The following is a 21,711-nucleotide window of genomic DNA, read 5'->3' as shown; positions in this document are numbered from 1 at the left end:
TTCTTGTAGCGAGGGGCCCAAAACTGAACACAGTACTCGAGGTGCGGCCTCACCAGAGCCGAGTATAGGGGGACGATCACTTCCCTAGCCCTGCTGGCCACACTGCTTCTTATACAAGCCAGGCTGCTGTTGGCCTTCTTGGCCACCTGAGCACACTGCTGGCTCATATTCAGCCGATGATTCACCAATACTCCCAGGTCCTTCTCCACCTTGAAACTTTCCAACCACTCATCTCCCAGCCTGAAGCTCTGCTTGGGGTTATTGCACCCCAGGTGCAGGACCCGGCACTTGGCCTTGTTGAACTTCATGCAGTTGACCTCAGCCCATCAGTGCAGCCTATCCTGATCCTCCTGCAGAGCTTTCCTACCCTCGAGCAGATCGACACATGCACCTAACTTGGTGTCATCTGCAAACTTACTGAGGGTACACTCGATGCCCTCATCCAGATCATCAATAAAGATATTAAAGAGGACTGGCCCCAGCACCAAGCCCTGGGGAACGCCACTAGTGACCAGCTTCCAGCTGGATTTGACTCCATTCACCACAACTCTTTGGGCCCAGCTATCCAGCCAGTTTTTAACACAATGAAGCGTGCACCAGTCCAAGCCAAGAGCAGCCAGTTTCCTGAGAAGAATGCTGTGGGAAACGGTGTCAAAAGCCTTGCTGAAGTCAAGGTAGACCACAGCCACAGCCTTTCTCTCATCCACCAAGTGCTTCACTTTGTCATAGAAGGAGATCAGGTTCGTCAAGCAGGACCTGCCTTTCATAAACCCATGCTGACTGGGCCTGATCACCTGCTTGCCCTGTAAGTGCCGCGTGATGACACTCAAGATAATCTGCTCCATGAGCTTCCCTGGCACTGAGGTCAAACTGCCAGGCCTGTAGTTCCCCGTGTCTACCCTCCAGCCCTTCGTGTAAATGGGCGTCACGTTTGCTAGCCTCCAGTCTACTGGGACCTCCCCTGATAGCCAGGACTGTTGATAAATGATAGAAAGTGGCTTGGTCAGCTCCTCTGCCATCCTTATATTCCTCCCAAGTGGCCTGCCCTCTTTTCCAAAGATTAAAAACCCTCTTTTTTTCTCCAAAGCTCAAGCTGCAACTCTCTGTTCAGCCAGGCCAGTCTTCTTCCCCTCCAGCTCGTCTTTGGGCACGAGGGGACAGAGCGCACCTGGGCCATTAAGATTTCCTTCCTGAAGAGTGCTCAGCCTTCCTGGACTCCTCTTCCTTTCAGAACCACCTCCCAAGGGACTCTGCCAACCAGTGTCCTGAACAGCTCAAAGTCAGCCCTACAGAAGTCCAAGACAGCAGTTTTACTGGTCCCCTTCCTGGCTTCTCCAAGAATGGAGAACTCTACCATTTCATGGTCACTCTGCCCAAGACAGTTTACAACCACCACACCTCCCACCAGTCCTTCTCTGTTTGTGAAGAGAAGGTCTAGCGGGGCACCTCCCCTGGTATGCTCACTAACCAGCTGCATCAGGAAGCTATCTTCCACGCTCTCCAGGAACCTCCTAGACTGCTTTCTCTGGGCTGTGTTGTGTTTCCAGGATATATATGGGAAGTTGAAGTCCCGCACGAGAAAAAGCACTGACGATTTCGCAACTTCTGTTAGCTGCCTATAGAATTCCTCATCAGTCTCCTCATCCTGGTTCTATGACATTAAAACACACTCTGATATAGAGAGCCACACCACCACCCCTTCTGCGCTGCCTGTCCCGTCTGAAGAGCCTGTAGCCAGACATTGCAGCACTCCAGTCATGAGAGTGGTCCCACCACATTTCCGTGATGGCAACCAAGTCATAGCCTGCCTGCCACATGATGGCTTCCAGCTCCTGTTTGTTAGCCATGCTAAGTGCATTAGTGTAGATGCACTTCAGTTGGGCCATTGCCTGCTCTTCCAGCCTTGCCATTGCTACCCCTGGCACAGCTCTAACAAGCCTTGTTTCAGCCCCGTCCCCCTTCTTACCTAGTTTAAAGCCCTCTCAATGAGCCCCGCCAGCTCCTGGCCTAGGATCCATTTTCCCCTTAGAGATAGGGACCCATCTGTGGCCATCAGGCCGGGTGCCGAGTAAAGTGCCCCATGATCGAAAAACCCAAGATTTCTGCGTTGGCACCAGCCTCTGAGCCACGTGTTTACCAGGTGGACTTTCCGTGTCCTCTCTGTACCCCTCCCTGCCACCGTAGGGATAGACGAAAACACCACCTGTACTCCTGCTCCATCCACTAACCATCCCAGTCCCCTAAAGTCCTGTTTGATAGTCTTCAGGCTTCTCTCTTTAATGTCATCACTGCCAGCCTGGACTATCAAAAGAGGATAATAGTCAGAGGGGAAAACCGGGTTGAGAAGCTTTTTGGCAATGTCCCTGACCCTGGCCCCAGGGAGGGAGCAGACTTCCCTGCGGGTAGGGTCAGGCCGACAAATAGGGCCCTCTGCTCCCCTGAGAAGGGAGTCACCCACCACAATCACCCTGCTTTCTGTCTTGGTGTGGTGGTTTTACTGTGCTGGACAGCTAAACCCCACAACCGCTCTCTCACTCCCCCTCCTTTAGATGAGGAGGGGGAGAAGTAAAGCAAAGAACAACTCACGTGTTGAGATAAGGATAATTTAATTAAAGGGAAATAATTAAAATAATTAAATAAAGACTACCATGAACTAAACAATTTAACTAAGGGGAACTAAAAAGGGAAAGGGAAAAAGGGAGGGGAAAAGGAAAAATAAAAAGAAGGGAGGAAAACAAACAAACAAAATAAATGAAGGCTATATGGAAGTGCAGAGGAAAGAAATTACTCTCTACTTCCCACAAATGAGCGATGATTGACCATGTCCTTGAAGCAAGGCCTCAACGCACGCAGCCGGTGTTCGAGAGAAGGCCCAACGTTTTCCCAACGAGAGCCCACCCCTCCCCTCTTCTTCCTGTTTCCACCTTTTATTGCTGAGTGTGACATCACATGGTATGGAATATCCCTTTGATTGGTTTAGGTCAGCTGCCCTAGTGATGTTTCTCTCCTCACTTTTTGCCCACCCCCTAGGAGGGTTAGAGAAAGGCCCAATGCTGTGCCACTGCTGCTCAACAGTAGACAATACTGGTGTGATAACACTGCTGTTCCAGCTACAAGTGCAGAGTACGGCACTGTATGGGCTGCTGCCGGGAAAGTTAACATTCCAGCCAGACCCAGTACACTTGGTGGAGGCAGTCCTAAGGCGCTGGGTCGACTTCTTCGCCCTAGGCATCCTCCTGGGTAGACTTTCTATCTCTTCCTCAGCTACTGGTCTCTCAAGCTCCAGGGCCTCAAACCTGTTGCATAAGGGCACCTGGGAAGGCGGGGCAGGTAGGTGGTGGCGTATCGCCTGAGATGTCGAGCAGGGACCTCACTGTTCAGGTGCTCACTGTTCTATGAGCCTGCCCATACTCTCCCACACTCCCTGCCACTATGAAAAGTTCCCGAGAGAAGGGTCCTCAAGTATGGAGGTGACAGCAATGCTGAGTACAACTACCAGATTTGTCTCATGACCAGTAATTTTATCACAACAGAAGGCAGTGTTAGGCAGTAGAGTAAACTAATGACCATAAACCAGCCCCCACAAAGAATAAACAGCACAACAGGGAACACACACAGTATGTAATGTGCTATCCAACACAGTGCTGAGACCAAACACAACTACTACACTGAGATAAAACCAAAATGAAGACTGTGGTCAGCAACTATGAAGCTGACATACTGCTTGTATGCCCGTGATGATAATTGGTGCCCATGACGATATTTGGTAGGTGACCTCCTATTTTACGTCAACCCTTGAGCTCTTTTCATCATATTTTCTCCCCCTTTTCCTTGTAGGTGGGGAAGTGAAAGAGCAGTTGCTGTGGAGTTTGCCTGCGTAGCTGGGTAAAACCACCACATTAGGCACGTGAAAAGGATTCAGCACCAGGATTGTGGCCATCCAGGGATGGCATCTTAGCACCAAAGACATGCTCTACCAGCCTGGTGGCACAGGAGGGGCTGGTTCCCCTGAAGGAGAGCAGTAAAGGGCAAGGCTTAATTTCCAGCTCAGGCAGTTCTGGAACATTTGTGAGAGGCCTGTGGGAACTGCAGGCCACACCAGTCTCTGGGACACCAGAGGTCTTTCTTCCCAGAGCCAGATCCCAAAGAGGCAGCAGCTCCCAGGGAAACCTGGCCCTGGATTGTCCCCATCATGAGGAGGTTGAGCCATGCCCAGAGGAGCCCTGGGGCTCAGGACAGGACCCATCATCAGGAACCAGGGGTCCTGGCTGCCCCATTGTCCCCTGAGCCCAGTGGGACCCTCAGAAAGGGCTCTCACAGAAGCCACTAGTTCTGTCCAGTTCCCCCCACAGCCCAGGACTTCCAGCTTTGGACAGCTGACAGCCCCTGGGCCACCTGGAAAGGGGCTCTTGACACCCACACGTTTACACTCAGAGGATGGAGAGGCACTGGAACACGTTGCCCAGAGAGGCTGAGGATGCTCCATCCCTGGAGGCATTAAAGGCTAGGCTGGATGCGGCTCTAGGTAGCCTGCTCTAGTGGTCAGCAACACCTGAGAGCCACTGGACCACCCTGTGGGAAGGGGCTTCTGACATCCTTACCTTTGGGAGAGAGATGCAGGAGCACTGGGAATAGGGAATTCATGTCAGAGGCGATGGTCACCCTCCAGCAGCCCTCCATCTCACTTGCTGCTGGACCTCAGCTCAGGACAAGGGATGCCTGCCCTGGCTCCTCAACCACAGCTCCTCTGCAAGGTGCCCCTGCTCCTCTGCCCGTCAGCGAGGGTCACCCAGTGCAAGCTTGCTGGCTGCTGCCCTCACTCCTGGCCACAGAAGGACAGCGCTGGGGAGCACCCAAGCAGTGCCCAGCAGGGACCAGGCCTTGCAGGGAAGTGCTGGCACTGCCACTGCTCCAGTGCTTATATCCTGGTGATGCAGTGCCCCCTCTGTGCAATCAGCACGTGTCATTTGAAGTCCTATAAGGTCAGTATCAAGGAGACAGAACAGCCTGGGATAGAAATGACAGGTTTCCCTTCTTGTCCTGAGAAAATGATACCTCCCTTCTACCGTGTTATATTCCAGCATTTTCTGACAAATCTGCCAGGAGCATCTCTAAATGGTGACAGAGCCCACAGAATAAAGGAAGTGGAGTACTGGAGAAGTCCCTGCTGTGTCCCTGCACTAACATGCCTCTGTTATTGGGAGCCCTCCCAGGAAGGTGCGGTTTGAGGCTTATCCTGGGGTGGGCTTTTTTCAAAAGATGGGAGTGAAGGCACCTGGGATGCAGCAGCCCCTCAGTATACCTGAATTCCTCTTCACTGCATGTGACTCACCTGGAGAAGTAGTAGGTCTTATATGGAGGAATTGCAGCGCATGCCAGGGCTTTCCTTCCCAGATATCACACGGGGCTCTGAGATTTGAAAAGGCCTCAGCACCATCCCCCTGTCTGCCATCCAGGAGGCAGAGGTGGTACAAGAGGGAAAGGAAAACATATTCCCTGTTTATCATCCCTGCTTGTCTCTTCTGAAGAATCTGCACCCATCCAGCACAGCACCCCAAGCTGAGGGACCTGTCCCCCCACACCTCAGCAGCTCTTCCATCAATGTCCCAGCCCTGTGACAGCAGGCGGGGATCCAGCTCCTCCTGCCTGTGCCCCAGGCTGAGGGCACTGGGGCACATCTGGGCTGCAGCACCTCAGCTGTGGCACAAGTGCCAAACTCAGACTTGTCCCAGATCTTGTGCCAAGAGCCTGGGCATGAAGAGGCTTTCCATCACAGCTGCCGTGGATGCCAGATGGCCAGAGGAGGATGAAATAAGGGGTTGCATGGAGGGCAAGCCCTGGTGTTCCCAAGGCCAGAAGGAAACAAGCCTGGGCTGTGCTGCCCTGACAGCAGAGGGCCTTTGTGGTGTTGGTGCAGCCCTGAGGGCCTGAGTGTTGAAGCTGTGCCCATTCTCCAGGCATGAGAATGGGCTGCTGAAAATGTCTTTGTCTATGGGCATCCTGTGATACAGGGACACGGAAAAAAATCACTGGGCTATATCTTGACTGAGTAAGGGATGGGGGTAAGAAGCAGCAGCAGTGTTTGCAAACCAAAGGACACAAGTGGAAACCCCAGTGTGACATGCCTCATATCCATGCACTACCTGCCTCTGGGACAGACGTTGGCTCACTGCAGCCCTGGGAAGCGGTCACTTGCTCATAAGCACCAGGTCTGTCAGAGATGCCCTCAGGGGTACCCGTTAAGTACCAGCTGTGAATGGCCAGAGCTGTCCTGTGGGTCCTGTGCTGCTCGTGTCAGCTGCATGCTCCAGTGGTGCTGGGCAGCGTTGGCATCTCAGGTAGCACTGCAGGCCTGGAATTGGCTTTAAATGGAGCAGCTGCCCCGAATTTCATTAGGCAATGTAGGGATGTCCATGAGACAAGTGCTGTTACAGTCCCTGGAGATGGAGGGAAAACTAGATGGAGAAGAGGGAGAGAGAGACTCAGCTCTCCCTGTGGCACAGTTCTCCATTGGGTCAGGTGGATGCCTCTACAGGCTGCCCTGAGCCTACCAAGGAGGGACAGGTTTAGTTGTCCTAAATGGGTGCATTTGCTGTCATTTCAGCTGGCCAAAGGCACTCCCCACCAGCCTCCAAGGGGATGCCCCCAGGTGCTGCCCTGTCCCTCAGGGTTTCTCCATGTGAGCTCGCAGATACCTGCACGTACCTCTGCCCCCTGACATGTCACCAGGTGTTTGCAACCCCCTGATTTCCTCCATCTCCATTGGTGATGCTGGAGCTGAGAAAAGGAGCTCACCTGCAGGAGCCCATGTTATGCACAACTAAATTGAGTGCAGAGGAATGCCAGGTCCTGTGGGTTTGTGGCAGACCTGGGAGGGATCTGAGTCCCATTGCAGTCCCAGGACAAAAACCCAGCATGAGATGTTGGGTTATCTGACTCTGCTGAATCCCTTCCTTAAGCAGGGAGTTAAGGGAGTTACTTCCATGACCATGCTTGGGTGTCACACCATCAACTGGGAGGAGAAGAGGTGATTGTCACAGATAATTGTTTTTTGTGTTAGGAGAAATGTCAAGAAGTGTGTGTGCCAGGGGAGGGAGGGAAGCCCAGGGATCCCTTCAGGCTGTTTGCCAGCAGGTTCCCCTGCAGCCCCAGGGCCATGTGCAGGGAGCCTGGTGGGGGGCAGAGCAAGGGAGGCCTTGGGCTGGGCCTCTGCTGCTGAGCTGGGCCGGGCTCCTGGGCCCAAGAGGAGCTCCTGGCAAGCGGGCAGCGCTGCAGAGAGACAGCTCTGCCCAGAAGCAGCTCCTCTGCACAGTGCAGCAGGGCTGGGGGCACTGCCTGCAGAGACGCAGTGCTTAAAGGAAGGCAGAAGTGGCAGCATGCCCAGAGCTCACTGCGGGAGAAGACTTCCCAGCCCTGCACCCAGTAAGTCTCTGGCTGGAGGGCAATGCAGCCGCAGTTCCCGGAGGCAGGAGAAGCTGGGGGTGCAGGCAGGGGTGTCCAGGGCTGTGGTGCAGAGCAGGGTCCCTGCTGTGCCCCAGGGGCTGTGTGCTGGGCCAGGGCCTCTGCCGCCTGCCAGGCTCAGCACTCAGCCTGCCGGGGAGCTGCCCAGGGCGCTGTGGGGAGAAGCTGCGGGTGGAAGGAGCCGCCCCAGCAGGGCAGGGTCCTGCTGCTGGTAGGAGGCTGCTGCCTAGGGCAGCCTGCTCACGGATCTACAGCACAACCAGGATGTATCCAGGGGACTTTGCAAAAGCTGGGTCAGGGCATGGGATTTCAGCTTCAGTCTCAGCATTTCTGAGCCTCTTGAGCTTTCAGTTCTGTGTTCTTTGGCTTGGTGGGAATAAAAAGAGATAGCATTATTTCCAAGATGAGGCTGACGCTTCTAAGCCATACCACTGAGGGTTAGAAAGACCCCCATCAAGTCCCCTTCCTGCCCCTCAGCCCCTAGAAAGCTCCACCACCACTCGTGCAGTGTCAGCAGGGTCTGTGTGACCTGGGCTCTAGGATGTGCCCCCAGCGAGCTGCCCCTGGGCAGAGCCCTGCTGCCAGGAGGTGTCTGCAGGGCAGAGCTGAGCACCCAGTGGGTGGGATGGGGGCTGTGAGCTGCAGGCAGGAGGCGTGGGGACAGAGCCCCAGCTGCAGGCAGGGACAGCTTCAGGCAGCAGAGCCATGGGCAGGGAACAGCAGGACAGTGCTAACAGCATAGTCTGCCACCTCCCTGCTTCCCCCTAAGCCCACAGGAACCAGGGCATGAGTCATGATGAATCTCTGCCAACAGAGTTCCTGAGGCCACAATAATTGGGCAGCTCAATTTGGGAACTGTATTGAGATGTAGATGATACTGACTGAGACCAGGACAGATGGAGAGGCTGGCTGTCCTCAACGCACTAAGGACAGTCGCTTTGCCTCTCAGGGTTCACAAGGTCTCACCTGGAATACATTACAAATGCCAGGGGTTTCTACCATCTAAAAATGCTCCTGAGTGTGACACAGGCAGCGGGAACAATGTAAACCACAAATTCTTTTTTGCACTCAGGAATGTTGAGAGTGGTAATGCTGTTAAGTTCACATACATCAGAGGTAGATTTAATCAGAGATCATTCCTGGTTCTTATTTACCTTGAGCTACAGGGCAGGTTCTTGAAGAGCCCACAGCAGAAACCCTTGGTCCCAGTGGCACCCTCAGCTAGCATTAACCAGAACTCAAGCAAGAGAGCAGCAGAAAGGTCTCAGAAAGGGAAAAGTCACTGGGGGCATTTCAATGAGAAGTGGAGCAGTTTTTCTCAGACATGTCTCTCCTAATTATCACTGTCTTTTCCTTCTTGGCTATTCCCCTTTGTCCAGGAGGATCAGATGTCCAACAGCAGCTCCATCACCGAGTTCCTCCTCCTGCCATTCACAGACACGTGGGAGCTGCAGCTCTTGTACTTTGCGCTCTTCCTGGGCATCTACCTGGCTGCCCTCCTGGGCAACGGCCTCATCCTCACCGCCATAGCCTGCGACCACCACCTCCACACCCCCATGTACTTCTTCCTCCTCAACCTTGCCCTCCTTGACCTAGGCTGCATCTCCACCACTGTCCCCAAAGCCATGGCCAATTCCCTCTGGGACACCAGTGCCATTTCCTATGCAGGATGTGCTGCACAGGTCTTTCTTTTCCCCTTTCCCATGTCAGCAGAGTATTTTCTTCTCACTGTCATGTCCTACGACCGCTACATTGCCAACTGAAAAACCCTGCAATACGGGACCCTCCTGATCAGCAGAGCTTGTGCCCAGATGGTAGCAGATGCCTGGGGCAGTGGCTTTCTCAATGCTGTCGTGCACACGGCCAGTACATTTTCCCTGCCCCTCTGCCAAGGCAATGCTGTGGACCAGTTCTTCTGTGAAATCCCCCAGATCCTCAAGCTCTCCTGCTCAGATTCCTACCTCAGGGAAATTTGGGTACTTATGGTTGGTATCTGTTTTGCATCTGACTGTTTTGTTTTCATTCTTTTTTCCTATGTGCAGATTTTCAGTGCTGTGTTGAGAATACCCTCAGAGCAGGGACGGCACAAAGCCTTCTCCATGTGCCTCCCTCACCTGTTTGTGGTCTCCCTCTTTCTCAGCACTGGCTCCTGAAAGGTACAAATGAAGAAAATAGAGTTGAAAAGGGCTGCTGGGTTGAGTTAAGGGAAGGGGAGATGACTCATCTGTTGCAGTCATGGTATAAGCAGACTCCGTAGGGAGATTAAGATAATATATTTACTAACCTTACTAACAGACTGGAGCAGTGAGAAACAAAAAGTGAACTAAAAAGATATCCACCCTCCTCTACTCCTCTACCTCCTGTCAGCTGTCCAAAGCTGCAAGTCCTGGGCTGGGATGGGGGCTGTGTCTCTGGACAGAGCTGGTGGCTGCTGTGAGAGCCCTTCCTGAGGGTCCCGCTGGGCTCAGGGGACAATGGGGGAGCCAGGACTCCTAGGTTCTGATGCTAGGGCTGCCCTGAGCCCTAAGGCTTCTTTGGTCACTGTTCTGCATGTCCTCGTACAGGGGGACAATGCAGGGCCAGATTTCCCTGGGAGATACCAGATCATGTCCTGGCTGCTTGGATGGCCACAGCTCTGGTGCTGAACCCTTCCCATGTTCCTGCTGTGGTGGTTTTACTCTGCTAAGCAGCTGAACTCCTTTACAACCTGTCTCTAACTCCTCCTCCTCAAAGGAAAAGGGGGAGAAAATATGATGAAAAGAGCTCAGGGTTTGTTCTCCTAGTAAGATCAGGAGATCAGCCACCAAGTGTAACAAAATCATAGAGTCATAGCGTCACTAAGGTTGGAAAAGACCTCCAAGATCATCTTGTCCAACTGTAACCCCCTGTATTGTCACAGTCACCAATTATTTTCACGGGCAAAAATAAATGAGCATAGGGTGATTAATATAATTTGTTGCTATCACCAGCAGACTAGAATAGTGAGGAGCTACAAGCAAACTAAAACCACCTTCCCCCAACATCTACCATCTCCTACTTCTACCCCACAAGTAGTTCAGGGGAATTGGGGCTGTGGTTAGTCCATGATGCTTCATCTCCACCGCTCCTTCAGGGTCACTCTCAGCCCCTACTCCAGCATGGGTTCCTTCCCACGGGATGCTGTCCTTCTTGAACTGATCCTGAGTGGGCTTCCCACAGCCAGAAGCTCTTCAAGAACTGCTCCAGTATTGGTCCGTACAACAGGGTCCATCCATCAGGAGCAAACTGCTCCAACGCGGGTCCCCAATGGATGGCAGCTTCCCCCTGATCCCCTGCACCTCCATGGGCTCTTCTCCATGGGCTGCAGCTCTGGCCCAGGGCCTGCTCCTGCGGGGGCTCCTCCACAGGCTGCCACATGGAGATCTGCTCTGCCACGGGACCCATGGGCTGCAGGCGTTATCTGTATGTTTGTGTGCCCAGACAATAGCACATGGACACAGAAAGTACACAAAAGTCTTTTAAGGAAATAATTAATTATATAACTCTGAAGAGTCAGGTGCTTGGCAACCTTTCACAAAGCCAGGACACCTCTGGCTTGAATCACTGTTTTTTTACACACAGTAAATTCATGAATCTATCTACCTAGCTTCTTTTAATTGGCCGTTTCAACTTGCCATACTTATCTCTACTGAGTTTTCACATTGCAGAGGGGAAGCAGAGGGGATTGGGGGAGGAAGGGGGGGCAGAGGGGAGAAGTGTGCCCCTTCATTCAGCCGGAATTTCCTGTGCTTCAGTTTCTGCCCATTACCTCTCGTGTTGTCGCTGGACAGAACTGAGTCTGGTTCCATCCTTTTGAAACTCTCCTCTCAGATATTTCACAGAATCACAGAATTGTAGGGGTTGGAAGGGACCTCGAGAGATTGTTGGGTCCAACCCCCCTCCCAAAGCTGGTTCCTTCGAGCAGGCTGCCCAGATAGGTCTCCAGACAGGCCTTGAATATCTCCAGAGAAGGAGACTCCACAACCTCCCTGGGCAGCCTGTTCCAGTGCTCCGTCACCCTCACCGTGAAGTTCTTTCGCATGTTGGTGTGGAACTTCCTGTGTTCCATTTTTTGACCATTGCCCCTTGTCCTATCCCCACAGAGCTCAGCCAGTCAGCCAGTTCTCAGCCCACCTTCCTGTCCACTCCTCTATCCTACACTTTCGCAGCTTTGCTAGCAGGATGTCACGGAAGACAGTATCGAAAGCCTTGCTAAAGTCAAGGTAGATGACATCCACTGCTCTCCCCCCATCTACCCAGCTGGTGATGCCATCATAGAAGGCATCGAGGTTGGTCGAGCACAACTTCCCCTTGGTGAATCCATGCTGACTACTCCTCATAACCTTCTTCTATTCCAATTGCTTGGAGATGGCATCCAGAACGAGCTGTTCCAACACCTTTCCAGGGACAGAGGTGAGACTGACTGGCCTGTAGTTTCCCAGATCCTCCTTCTTGTCCTTCTTGAAGACTGGGGTGACACTGGCTATCCTCCAGTCTTCAGGCACCTCTCCTGTTCTCCAGGACCTTTCAAAGATGATAGAGAGCGGTTTGGCGATCACCTCTGCCAACTCCCTTAGCACACATGGATGCATCCCACTGGGATCCATAGATTTGTGTGTGTTGAGCCCCCTCAGACGCTCCTGAACCACTCTCTCATCAACCAGGGGAGAGCCCTCCATCTCCCAGACCCTTTCTCCTCTCTTCAGGATTGAGGAGTCCCGCGGGGGAGTCCTTGAAGCAAAGACTGAAGCAAAGAAAGCATTCAGTATCTCCGCCTTCTCGGCATCTCCCATTACCAGGAAACTCGCCTCGTTCAGCAAGGGATACACATTATCTCCAGTCTTCCTTTTACTGTTTACATACTTTAAAAAACCCTTCTTATTATCCTTTATCTCTTCTGCAAGCAATTTGCATTCTTTCTGTCTGGGTCCTCCTGGGTATGTAGGCAGTGGGGATGCTACAGTCAGCATGCCAACCAGTTGCCTTCTGCTGGCCTAGAAAGGCCACTGGCATATGTCAGCCAAAAAGTACAGACCCCAGATCTAAGTCAAAGGTGACCTGTCAGCTAGTTCAGGCAGAAGTGACCTCACAGCCCCTTTCTTTGACACCTTCCTGCTGCTGCCCTATCAACTGCAGGGACAGAAGTGACCTCACAGTCACATTGCTCCTGCTAGGGCAGGAGATCCTGAGGCAGAGCTGAGCTCATCAGTGCATTCCCATCTATCTCCTCCTTGTGTGTTGATCAGATCCATGGCTCTTCACATTCATCTTTGAATGCCATGTGACTGCACAGCAACCTCACGGTTCCTGCCCTGCCCCAAGGGGCCAAGCGCCTAAAGTTAAGGCTTAGGAGAAGGATTGAAGGTGAGGAAGTTAATGCACAGGAATGGGGGCTTTGGGTGTTAGTTGTTCATTTATGGCATTAAGGACTAGAGCTCACCTTTCTGGGTTAGAGATTAAGAAAAGGTTGAGTGTTCTGCTAGTGGTGTCAGGTCTCTGGTTAGGGTATGGTCAGGCTCTGCAGGATAGGGTTTTGTTTAGGTCTGCAAGAAGACTAGGGTTAAATAGAGCACTTTAATGCTAGTGTTAAGGGCACGGATAAGGGCGAGCAAGAATGTAAGCATAATGGAAAGTGGCTATGGACTAAGTTTGGCTTCAAGGGATATTGTGGTCAAACATTAGAGTAGTGTATTCCTCTCAGGGTGCAGAGCAGCATTTAGGTTTAGGGATTAATGTTACAGATTAAAATAGGCTAAGGGCCTCACATGACTGCTTTAAGTCAGCATTACGGTGGGATCAACATTACCTCAACCTCTTCAAAATCATTATTCTTACCTCTTCAAAGTTGTTATCTTCTGCTATCCAAGCTCCTCCTTCCTCCCCCAAACGTCTCATCTCTCCTGGCCATGTTTTCCTGACTTCCTGAAATCAGCCATCTTCTTAGGGGCAGCTTTCTGATGACTTTCATGAATTTAGAGTATCTGTCTCACCTCTGCTGGCTAGTCCATGTCTGAGAAAGAAACAGCTCCTAAGCCAGCCTTGAGAAAGTTACCAAGGTCTGTAGGAGCACCCTGCACAATGTGCCCAGCAGCTCTGCAACACCTCAGAAGTGCACTTCCTGCCTATAACTTTTGGATCTAGAATGGCTGCTATGGACCCAGGGTAACTTCTTCCAAGCTCCCATGTAGACTTTATGTTCTCCCGGGCATCAGGGAGGCAGTGGCCCCCTCTGTGTAGAAAACTGAAAGCAACCCTGAAGGATGAATTGGGCAAAGCTGAAACCTCTGACATGACAACACATGACAAAAGAGTGTAAAAGAGTGTAATTATTAATAGTTTCTAAGAGATGAAGATATGGAGGTGGCAATAAATTTATCCTAAGTCAGTGTTATCCAATAAAGCAAAAGCGTTACCTTAAACCAGCCCCCAGAACTGATAAACAGCATGACATGGAAGACAGGTAGTAATGTGCTATACAAAACAATTCTGAAAACAAGCACAACAGACCTGAGATCAAAAAATCAACATTGTAATCAGCAACTTTTAAAGTGATCTAATGCTTATAACAATTTACTTTTAAAAAACTGTGGTCTGATCTGTCATCTCAACCTTTGTGCTCCACAATAGGCACCAAAAAGATTTGCTGCGGTTTGACCTTGCAGGAAGCTCAACACTCCAGTGATATTCATCCAGTGGGATGGAGGAGAGAACTGAGAGGAAACAAAAATGCGAAAGATCGCGGGTTGAGATAAAGGCAGTTTATTAGGACACAAAAGGAATTATAATAATAATAATTATTATTATTATCATTGTTGTTGTTAAATGTTAATGTTATAGGCACTAATAGACTAAGGGCATGATATTTTTGTGTGCATATCAAGAGATAGGAAAAGCGATGGTGATTAATTGGGAAGTGACTGACCTGAGCATGACAGACATGGTATGGAATGAGGGGTTGATAGTGTCCTAGTTTTGACTAAGATAGTTTTTGTTTGTTTGTTCGTTTGTTTGTTTGTTTTTCCTAGGAGCTGGTATGGTGCTGTGTTTCATATTTACATGATCGCAGAATAGTTTGGGTATGAAAGCACCTTAAATATGACATAATTCCAACTCTCCTGATATGATCAGAGACACCTTTCACTAGACCAGGTTGCTAAAAGCTCCATCTAACCTGGCCTTGAGCACCTCCAGGGATGGGGCATCCACAGCTTCTCTGGGCAGCCTGTTCCTCACCACCCTCTGAATAAAGAACTTCTTTCTAATGTCTAATTTGCATCTACCCTCTTTCAATTTAAAACCATTAACCCTAGTCCCATCACTACTCTCTTTGATGACAAGTCCCTCCCCAGCTTTCCCGGGGAGTACCCAGGAAAAGAGACTAGAAAGCCACCTTAAGGTCTCCCCAGAGCCTTCTCTTCTCCAGGCTGAAAAACCCCCAACCTGTCTTCAGGGGAGAGGTGCTCCAGCCCATTGATCATCCTCGTGGACCTCCCCTGGACTCATTCTAGTAGATCCATGTCCTTCTTGTGCTGGGAGCCCCAGAGCTGAACGCAGTACTCGAGATGTGGCCTCACCAGGGCCGAGTACAGAGCAACAATCATTTCACTACTTCTTCTGACCACAGTATAGCTGGTACAAGCCAGGATGCTGTTGGCCTTCTTGGCAACTTGGAAACACTGCTGGCTCATATTCAGCCAACTATCCACACATATCCCCAGGTCCTTTTCCCATGGGTAGCTGTCAAGCCACCCTTCCCCCAGCATTACATTGGGCTCATGTTCTCCAAGTGCAGGACCCGGCACTTGGCCTTGTTGAACTTCGTAGAGTTGGCCTTGGCCCATGGGTCCAGCCTATCCAGATCCCTCTGCAGAGCCCTCCTACGCTTGAGTAGATCAACACTTGCATCCAACTTGGTGTAGTCTGCAAACTTACTGAGGGTGCACTCCATCCCTTCATCCAGATCACTGATGAAGATATTGAAGAAGAAGATACAGCCAATTTTTAACCCAGTGAAGCATACATCCATCCTGGCCTTGAGCAGCCAGTTCCTCTAGGAGAATGCTGCAGGAAACAGTTTCAAAAGCTTTACTGAGGTCCAGGTAGACCACATCTACAGTCTTTCCCTTTTTCACTGAGCACATCACCTTGTCTTAGAAGGAGATCGGATTTGCCAAGCAGGACCTGGCTTTGATAAACCCATGCTGGGCCTGATCACCTGCTGGTCCTGGAAGCACTGTGTGATGGTACTCAAGATAATCTGCTCCATGAGCTTCGCCAGCACCGAGGTTAGACTGACAGGCCTGTAGTTCCCCAGATCCTCCTTCCAGCCCTTCCTGTAGATGGCCTTCACATTGGCTAGTTGCCAGTCAACTGAGACCTTGCCTGAATGCCTGGACTGCTGATGAGAACTTTGGCCAGCTCCCTCAGAACCATCGGGTGGATCCCATCTGGCCCCATAGACTTGAGTACATCTAAGTGGAGTAGCAGGTCTCAAAACTTTTCCTCATGGATTATGAGGGCTTCATTCCACTCACTGTCCTTATCTACCAGTTCAAGAGCCTGAGTACCAGGGGAACAACTGTTCTTGCTACTGGAGACTGAGGCAAAGGAAGCAATAAGTACCTCAGCATTTTCCTCATCGCTTTTACCCATGTTTCCCCACAAACAATAAAGGATGAAGATTCTCATTAATCCTCCTTTTTTATTTTATTTTATTAATTTTAAAAATTATATTTTTAAAAAATTATCTTTAATAGATAGATTGGGATACAGTTGGTCTTTCAACCTTCTAATTTTGTCCCTGCACAGCTGTCGCATTAAGGGGTGTAGCTGATTAACGGTTATGGGCCCAGTCATATTCGGGGTACTGAACCAGTCAGATAACCATCTGGGGGTCCAGTCGGACATTCACCAATAAAGTGTTAACCGTCTGGGGGTCCAGTTGGATTCAGAACAGTGAACTATCATGGTCACGGATAACCACCCTTACCCTAGTTGCACATAATGAGAGCAATCACAATGCAATCAAGTATGGTTTATTACAGCAACAGATAACCAGGTTCTTTTGGGTTGCCAGCGATAGTAACTGTCTGCAAAAGCAAGCTAGCATGCATGAAATATTCAGGTGTTACTGATGCGCAGCCTAGAAATAAACGCGTTAAAAGGATCAAGGACTCTAGAAAGATTTATAAGCAAGTATTTAGATCTCACCCAAAGGTGTCCCAATGTGGGGGGAGGAAGAGAGGCTCAGCCCGTTGACTGATCCCAGGAGTCAGGAGGTCCTAAGGATGTTGTATTTCCTCGGGTTGGTATCTCCCCTGACGGTGGTATCTTCCCTAACATCCCCTCTCTCAGGCCAATTTATATTATTTTATATCTTTTAGGTGGAGCTTGAGTGGCTCTAGTCAAGCATATCTTAGTTATGATTGGTGAAAAGTTTTCCTGTCTCCGTGTAAAGTAATGGGCTCCGAGAAATTCAGAGCACATGCTCAGTGAGGGGTGGTCACACCTTGGAGGCGGGTAGCTTTTTGGATGGAGGTGTGTTTTGGTATTATAATGATACTATAATGAGCAAAAAGTACACTAGGGCACGACATTTGTCAAAACATGACAGGTCCTTGGCTCAGGGTGGCAAAAAGTGCAGCTTATCAGTCTTGGTGTACACAAGAACAATAGAGTCCCCACCTGATTACAGAGCCTAGCTGTGGTGTCTCCACTCCACTCTACGCTCCATACTGTTCCTTAGGGCTAGCACACCAAGCTTCCCCAGCGTGATAGCATCTAAGGTTGGGAGTCTAGGGAAAGCTCAGGTAATGCAGCTATGCCCTACCCTGAAAGCCTCTTCAATGCTGTACAGTTTCTTTAAAATGTGAATGTTAGTTTTATTTCCCTAGTTACCTCGGGCAATTACACCACAACAGCCTCACAACATTTAGGATGTGGTTCCAAACAAAATGATAGCATGCATGAGGAGGAAGCAGAGAAAAAGTAGTATCCGGTGGAATTCAATCCTCTAACATTCTGTGATACTGTGCTGCAGTTTTATTCCACTAAATCCTGTATTGTGCAAATTGTCCGGCAATTGTTGATGCAGTTATCTTGTAATAGACAGCATAATCAGGGTGAGCCATCCATCTGCAGACATTAACAGCTGACACAATGGAACATCAGTCCAGGGGAACTTTGAGAAACTACAAGGTTTTACCTGCAGAAAACTCTTGACATTTACAAAAAGAAGAACCTAGTCCTGCAACAGAAGAATAACCCTACACATCAGGGCAGACTGGGACCCTGCTGAGTGAGCAGTGCCCAGGAGGAGGAGAGCCTGGGCACCATGATGCCATAGGGCAATGGTGCCTGGTCAGCAGGAACCAGGCTGGCTTCATAGAGAGATGTCTTATGAGATAATTGTGTCCATGGCTATGGCTGTTGTCTCTGCCACTGAGGCCTATGAGGAGACAGCTAATCACTAAAGCACCAGAGCCTGATTGAATCCTTGCCCACCTATGAACGAGGCAGGGGTCATACAATTGTCCTGCACTTGTTCATGCATATCCCCATCTCCCACTGCCCCAGGAAGAGCCCTGAGCAATGTGTGAAGGGAAAGGATCTCCCTTCCAGGGGCCGAGGGTCAAGGCTCAGCCCTTTTGCTTGGTGAAATACATCCATGTTTCCTACACATCGGTGTCACCTTTACATTGCCTTTGTCTACTTGTCATAACTGCCTCCAATGTTCTCTTCTAATGAGCTCCAAGGGAGGCTGTGTCAGTGCTGGCCCTCAGGGGGCACTCCAAGAAACCTTCACCTAATTTGGACTTGGAGAGATTTCTTCAATTTGCTCTCAGTGCTTTCATTTTGAGGTCTCATCAGAAAAGCCACCAGAGGGGTGATTACAGTGCTTGGGCTGGGCCTCTGCTGCTGAGCTGGGCCAGGCTCCTGGGACAGAGGAAACACATTTCAAAAAGACCCATGATGGAGAGAGACAGCTCTGCCCAGGAGCAGCTCCTCTGCACAGCGCAGAAGGGCTGGGGGCTACAATAACAGGTGGCATGCAGAGGAGAGAAGGAGAGCGGGGTTGGAGGCAGTTGAGAGTGGGAGGATGCTGAGAGCTGACTGGAGGAGAAATCTGCACAGCCCTTGACAAGATAAGTCTCTAGCTGCAGGGCCATGCAGCTGCAGCTCCTGGAAGGGTCTCCTTCTGGGTCATGTTTCTAGGAGGGCAGTGGGCAATGCAGTAGGCTTTGAGAGTCCTGCTGGATTACACTGCAGGGTGAGGAGGTCTGGCAGAAGCCCCTTGGAGTGCCCTAAGGCAGGTGCCCCCAGTCAGCCCAGAACACCCTGCCCTAGCTGGCCATGTCGGGCTCTCTCTCAGATGCCCCGTAGCTCCTGCAGCCGTGGAGGTGCCCCTTGGCCATGCCCTGCTGGTGGCAGGGTGCTGCAGGGCAGCGCTGAGCACAGCCCTGTGGGATGGGGTCTGTGAGCACGGGCAGGGAGAAAGAGGAGGTGGGCGCAGAACAGCAGGTCCCAGCAGGGACAGCTGCAGGCAGCAGAGAGAGGGGCAGGTGGCCAGAAGGAGCTGTTGGCAGAAACACCATGGCAGTGGGGGATTCGGGCACCTCATGGCCATGCCCTGCAGTGCAGATGCCTTCCCCTGGAGCAGCCCCTCCATGGCCTCCTCAGCCCATGCAGGGGCTATGTGGCAGGCATGGCCAGCATAGCAGGCAGAGCCCAGACGAGGAGAAGCTCCCAAGCTCCGTCTGCCTTGCTGTCTCTTTCCTTCCTTGGCAGCCATATCCAGTTTCTTCTCACGGAAATACCTGAGCAGGATGATCTTGCAGCTCAGAGGTGTGGCAAAGGACAACTGAGGACAACTGAGAACTGGTCTGATGGGCAGAGCTGCACTGCTCAGTCTTCACCAAGGGACAGTCTGTTTGCCTCCTGGCACCCATAGGATTTCACCAGGAGTGTAGAGGAAATGTCAGGGAGTTCAAGTTCTCTCCTAAGCGTGAAAAGGGTAATTGAAAAATGAAAAGAAAAAAAAAAAAAAAAAAAAAAAAAAAGCAAACAAAATCCCTACAGCTCTTCTCTGCATTGAGATGAGTTGTTTGCAACAACACTGCAAAGCGCATGGATGTGACAAGTGGACAGCACTTGAGTTTCCCCCATGTTCCTGCTTCCCTCCTGCTGCACAGTGGGAAGGACTCCCCTGGAGCCCACAGGAGCCCCTGCTCCCAGTGCCACTCTCAGACAGCACCTGCTGCAGCTTAATCAAGAGACCTGCAGAAAGGTTGTCCTGCAAAGAAAGAGGCTCTGTTTGGGGGTGCTCTTAAGACTTGCAGTAGGTTATCCTGAGAGAAGTCTGGTCTAACTTTGTTCTACTTTCCCCTCTTCACAGATGACACTGAAATTCAGAAAATGCCGAACATCAGCTCTGTGAGTGAGTTCCTCCTGCTGGCATTTGCAGACACTCAGGAGCTGCAGCTCCTGCACTTCACGCTCTTCCTGGGCATCTACCTGGCTGCCCCCCTGGCAATGGCCTCATCCTCACCGCTGTAGCCTGCGACCACTGCCTCCACACCCCCATGTACTTCTTCCTCCTCAACCTCGCCCTCCTCAACCTGGGATCCATTTCCACCACTCTGCCCAAAGCTACGGCCAATGCCCTCTGGGACACCAGGGCCATCTCCTATGAAGGATGTGCTGCACAGGTCTTTTTCCTTCTCTTCTTTATAGCAGCTGAATATTCTGTTCTTACTGTCATGGCCTACGACCGCTACGTTGCCATCTGCAAGCCCCTACACTACGGGACCCTTCTGGGCAGCAGAGCTTGTGCCAAGATGGCAGCAGCTGCCTGGGGCAGTGGCTTTCTTGATGCTGTCCTGCACACAGTTAATACATTTTCCCTGCCCCTCTGCCAAGGTAATGAGCTTGATCAGTTCTTCTGTGAGCTTCCTCAAATCCTCAAGCTGTCCTGCTCAGAGTCATTCCTCAGGGAGGTTGGGCTCATTGTAGTTAGTGTCTGTTTAGCATTTGGCTGTTTTGTTTTCATTGTGCTGTCCTATCTGCAGATTTTCAGGGCCGTGCTGAAGATCCCCTGTGAGCAGAGCCAGCACAAAGTCTTTTCCACGTGCCTCCCTCACCTTGCAGTGGTCTCCCTATTTATCAGTACTGGCATGTTTGCCTACCTGAAGCCCCCCTCCATCTCCTCCCCATCCCTGAACCTGGTTGTGGCAGTTCTGTACTGGGTGGTTCCTGCAGCCATGAATCCCCTCATCTACAGCATGAGAAACAAGGAGCTCAAAGATGCATTGTGTGAAGGTAAAGGATCTCCCTTCCAGGGGCCGAGGGTCAAGGCTCAGCCCTTTTGCTTGGGAAACTCTTTTTTGAGGAAACTCTTTGGATATATGTTTCTTCACCATTAATAACGGGCCCAAAGTCTGAACAGTCCTAACTCAATTTTTATTTTTTTTTCTGATTATGTGTTAGATCAGTCTTACTTTTGTACTATTTTCTGAACCTTGTGATTTTCATTCAGAAATGCTATTCTTAGTATCCTGTGTTCTATTTTATTTTTGAACCAAGTATGTCATGTACTTATGGAACTGGGCTTCCTGTTCAGATAAAGACAGCAAAGAATCCAGGAGTGTTAGGCCGCGGCTAAGGGAACAAATGCAGCCGACTCCATAAGAGTGGTATAGCATAATTCTAGTTCTACTTTATTGTCCGGATAGCGCATATTTATACAGATTGTTATAATTATGCCTATTAGTCACTTACTGATTGGCTAAGCCTAAAGGTTATTTTAGTTTATGTTCCCCCTACTTGTGGTTACATACGGACATAGCTCCCTCATATTTCTGGCAGTTATTTTTCCCTTTAGAAACCTCCTCTTCGAGATAAGGACATTCTTTCTTTGCCACGTAGGCACCTTTTTCACTTCTCTCGGTACTTTTCCACTCCTCAGTTATGCTAACTGAGGCCTACTCCTGGTTGCTTAAAACAAACTCTGATCAAACAACTGTTCTACGGACTCATGTCCACGCCCTTTGTGCCAATTCCCAACATCAGATAACTCAGATTTTCTTCGTGGCCATGCTCACTGTAAGGCAGCTCTTTAGGAAGCTCTCCTGATTCCTGGTGAACAGGCAGCACTGCTTGTATGGCATCCCTCATAATTCACAGGCCCTCCTCCTCCTGGGCACTGCTCACTCATCAGGGTCCCCGTCTGCCCTG

The 21,711-nt window shown here is 50.7% G+C and overlaps 1 protein-coding gene and 2 long non-coding RNA genes across 3 annotated transcripts in view; 2 read left to right on the top strand and 1 right to left on the bottom strand.

The window, feature by feature from the left end:
* Positions 1-16,648, top strand: part of LOC311425573 — a 189,831-nt gene extending 173,183 nt beyond the window's left edge. The window contains exon 3 of the long non-coding RNA XR_014686379.1: positions 16,604-16,648. This is a non-coding gene — a long non-coding RNA (uncharacterized lncRNA). The remainder of the gene's footprint in view (positions 1-16,603) is intronic.
* The window catches only part of LOC311425575, a 329,601-nt gene that overhangs the window by 257,077 nt on the left and 50,813 nt on the right, over positions 1-21,711 (bottom strand). The window lies entirely within an intron of this gene.
* Positions 17,829-21,609, top strand: LOC311425593 (olfactory receptor 14C36-like; the record flags this gene model as incomplete). Its single annotated transcript, XM_084501534.1, has 4 exons — positions 17,829-17,838; positions 20,035-20,303; positions 20,547-20,796; positions 21,443-21,609. 4 exons carry the CDS (start codon positions 17,829-17,831, stop codon positions 21,607-21,609), a joined length of 696 nt encoding a protein of 231 aa, XP_084357660.1.

Source organism: Aythya ferina (genome assembly GCF_964211825.1).
Source record: "Aythya ferina genome assembly, chromosome: 32".
NCBI classification, from domain to species: Eukaryota; Metazoa; Chordata; class Aves; order Anseriformes; family Anatidae; genus Aythya; species Aythya ferina.
This window is presented reverse-complemented; position numbering and strand designations above follow the sequence as displayed.